This window comes from Mandrillus leucophaeus, unplaced genomic scaffold (assembly GCF_000951045.1).
Source record: "Mandrillus leucophaeus isolate KB7577 unplaced genomic scaffold, Mleu.le_1.0 Scaffold30, whole genome shotgun sequence".
Lineage (NCBI taxonomy): Eukaryota > Metazoa > Chordata > Mammalia > Primates > Cercopithecidae > Mandrillus > Mandrillus leucophaeus.
In genome coordinates, this window is record NW_012103143.1 from 443,479 (window position 1) to 446,555 (window position 3,077).

The 3,077-nt window shown below is 54.8% G+C and overlaps 1 protein-coding gene across 3 annotated transcripts in view; it reads left to right on the forward strand.

Moving 5' to 3' along the window:
* The window catches only part of DPP3 (dipeptidyl-peptidase 3), a 50,715-nt gene that overhangs the window by 9,484 nt on the left and 38,154 nt on the right, over positions 1-3,077 (forward strand). For 2 of the 3 annotated variants that reach the window (XM_011986935.1, XM_011986936.1), the window contains exons 3-4: positions 1,038-1,127; positions 2,380-2,517. In XM_011986935.1, coding sequence (XP_011842325.1) covers positions 1,038-1,127; positions 2,380-2,517 — 228 coding nt within the window. The remainder of the gene's footprint in view (positions 1-1,037; positions 1,128-2,379; positions 2,518-3,077) is intronic. The other variant, XM_011986937.1, reaches the window with a different exon arrangement.

Here is a 3,077-nt window from a genome sequence, read left to right on the forward strand (position 1 = left end):
CCACCACACCCAGCTAATTTTTGTATTTTTAGTAGAGACAGGGTTTCACCATGTTGGCCAGGATGGTCTCAATCTCCTGACCTCGTGATCTGCCTGCCTCGGCCTCCCAGAGTGCTTGGGATTACAGGCGTGGGTGCCAGCCATTCAGGGAAATTCATGTTTGCAAGTGGCAGAAACCCAGCTCAAATTGGCTTACGTGAAAAGGAGAATTGTTGGGTCACATGATTGAAAAGTCCAGGTCTAGAGGAAGTTTCAGGCATGGCTGGACTCAGGGACTCAGTGCTACCACTGGGATGCAGTCTTCATCTCTCAGCTTGCTTGCTTTTCTTGCTCCCGGAGAGGGAGCTCCAGGGGTTCCAGGCTTGATGATACCTGGTGTACACAGGCTCTTTGCCAATGGGAAATATCCTGGGTAGCGCTCTTATGCCAGCTTGAGCCTTGTGCCCATCCTGTAGCCAAGGATGGTGGTTTCTCAGACTGGCCAAGCCAGCTTACATGCCCAACCCTGGGGCTGGGGGAAGGGAGATCCCCCACCCTCCCACCCACAAAAGGAGGATTGAGGTCTTGTTACCAGAGGAAGATCTGGGGCCAGCAGAAGCCATAGAATAGATAGATGATTAAGGCCCCTCTGGCTCTAACATGTGATGCTTCCGAGGCCAGCTGCTTGACAGGTCAGAGGCTGAGGACAGGCTCCCAGGAGAAAGAGGGAGGTGGTGCTGGAACTGGGCCTTAAAGGACACAGTAGTCTCAGGTGGCTGAGAGGGTGCTGGGGTGGAGAGGGCAAAGGCAGACAAACACTTGGGTGTGTTTGGGAACTGCCCAGAAGATCAGTTAGGCCAGACAGCGGGGGTGTGAAAATGGGTCTGTGAAAGTGAGTGTGGGCCAGACTGGGGCTTCCCAGGACCTGGGTCCTCCCCGCACATTTTCCAGCCTCATCCACACTGGCTCTGCTGGGGCATTTGCATCTCAGGAGGGGGTGTTGCTGGGGTCAGGGAGGCTGTGCTTCCTGGGTCTCTGATGCCTGTCTCCCCCCTCAGGCGTTCCTGGTCTATGCCGCGGGTGTTTACTCCAACATGGGCAACTACAAGTCCTTTGGTGACACCAAGTTTGTTCCCAACTTGCCCAAGGTAAGCCAAAGGAGGGCTGGGGAAGGTGGGGATGGGGGCTGGTGGGGTAGGGGTGGAGAATGCAGTAGAAGGAGCCCCAACTGGAGTGTCAGAAGCCCTGAGCAGAATATGGACCCTGTCGCTGCCACCCTGCATGACTGTGAGTGTCACCAACCTCACTGGGTGCCGCGGCCTCTTCGTGTATAAAGGAAAAGCACAGCTCTCCCTGACTGCTGATCTGCAGGCCGAACAAGGGCGAGATGTGGAAGTGTTCTGTGAACTTTCAGGTGCTCTCAAAAATGGAGCTTGTTGGTCATCACCAGGAACAGTGGGAAATACTGGGCTGGGGGCATCCCTCCCAGGATTATGAGGCTTGAGCCTATCTAGGGCAGAGGTGGTTCTTACAGCAGGTATAAGAGCTGGGACTTTAACATGCATACAAGTCACTTGGCGGTCATGCTGACATGCGGCATCTGATTCAGCAGGTCTGTGGTGGACCCAAGATTTGACATTTTTGCTTTGAGACAGGGTCTTGCTCTGTCACCCAAGCTGAAGTGCAGTGGTGTGATCATGACTCACTTCAGCATCAACCTCCTGGACTCAAGTGGTCCTCCTGGCTTAGCCTCCCAAGTAGTTGGGAATATGGGTGTGCAGCACCACACCAGCTAAATTTTCTTTTCTTTTCTTTTTTTGAGATAGGGTCTCACTCTGTCACTCAGGCTGGAGGGCAGTGGCACAGATACAGTTCACTGCAACCTCAACTTCCTAGGCTCAAGTGATCCTCCTCAGCTTCCAGAGTAGCTGGTACCACAGATGCCTGCCACTGTGACGCTTGGCTAATTTTTTAAAATTGTTTGTAGTGACAGAATGCCACTGTGTTACCCAAGCTGGTCTTGAACTCCTGGACTCAAGCAATTCTCACACCTTGGCCTCCCAAAATGCTAGGATTACAGGCATGAGCCACTGCGTCTGGCCTAATTTTTTTTATTCTTTGTAGAGATGGGGGTCTGTCTATGTTGCCCAGGCTTGTCTTGAACTCCTGGCCTCAAGTGTCTCTCCCTCCTCTGCCTCCCAAAGTGCTGGGATTATAGGCATGAGCCACCACACATGGAGGCTTGACATTTCTCAGGCCCTGCCAGTGCTGCTGGTCCACGGACCACACAATGAGCCAGAGCTCTTAGACCATGGGAGAAGAGCTTAGGAGTGGATAGGGAGGCTCTGGAAGGCAGGTTTGGGTGGTGTGACTGGGCCATTGGCTTCCCTTTCCCTGTAGGAAAAGCTGGAACAGGTGATCCTAGGGAGTGAGGCTGCTCAGCAGCACCCCGAAGAAGTCAGGGGCCTCTGGCAGACCTGTGGGGAGCTTATGTTCTCTCTGGAGCCAAGGCTTCGACACCTCGGACTGGGGAAGGAGGTGAGGCCCCTGACTCCCCCGAGGGGACGGGGCAGAGGGAATTCTTTGAGGCCACCTGGTAAGGAGGGAAGGAAAGGGGATGGGGAGGCAGTGGGCTCTGCCTCACACGCCTGAGGCAATGCTGCTCCCCACTGCAGGCCTCAGTTTTGTCATCTGTAGAATGGTAAGCAGGTTGGGTCAAATGCTTTCTGAATGCCCTCCCAGATCTGACATTCTGCACACAGGATGCCATGTGCTGAGGGAGGGAAGGAGAGGAAGGCTGGAGGTGGAGGGAGCTGAGGAGGGGACAGCAGGGAAGGAGGGGGGTCCCAGGTTTCCCACCTCTGGAGGCCGCATCCATTGCATGGGACGAGGACCTTGGGAAGCCTTAGGAGTGGGCCAGCCTGAGAGAGGCGTGGGCAGGGCTGCAGGAATGCTGGAAATGAGCGTCTGTTTGTTTTATAACTTTTTCCCCGGAAGTAGATGGAGGGGTAAGCGGTAGACGCTGCTGGAAGGAGGGAGGGGCAGGAAGCCTGGGAAGATGACGTCCCTGCAGCACTGACCTCAGCACCTCCTCTTTC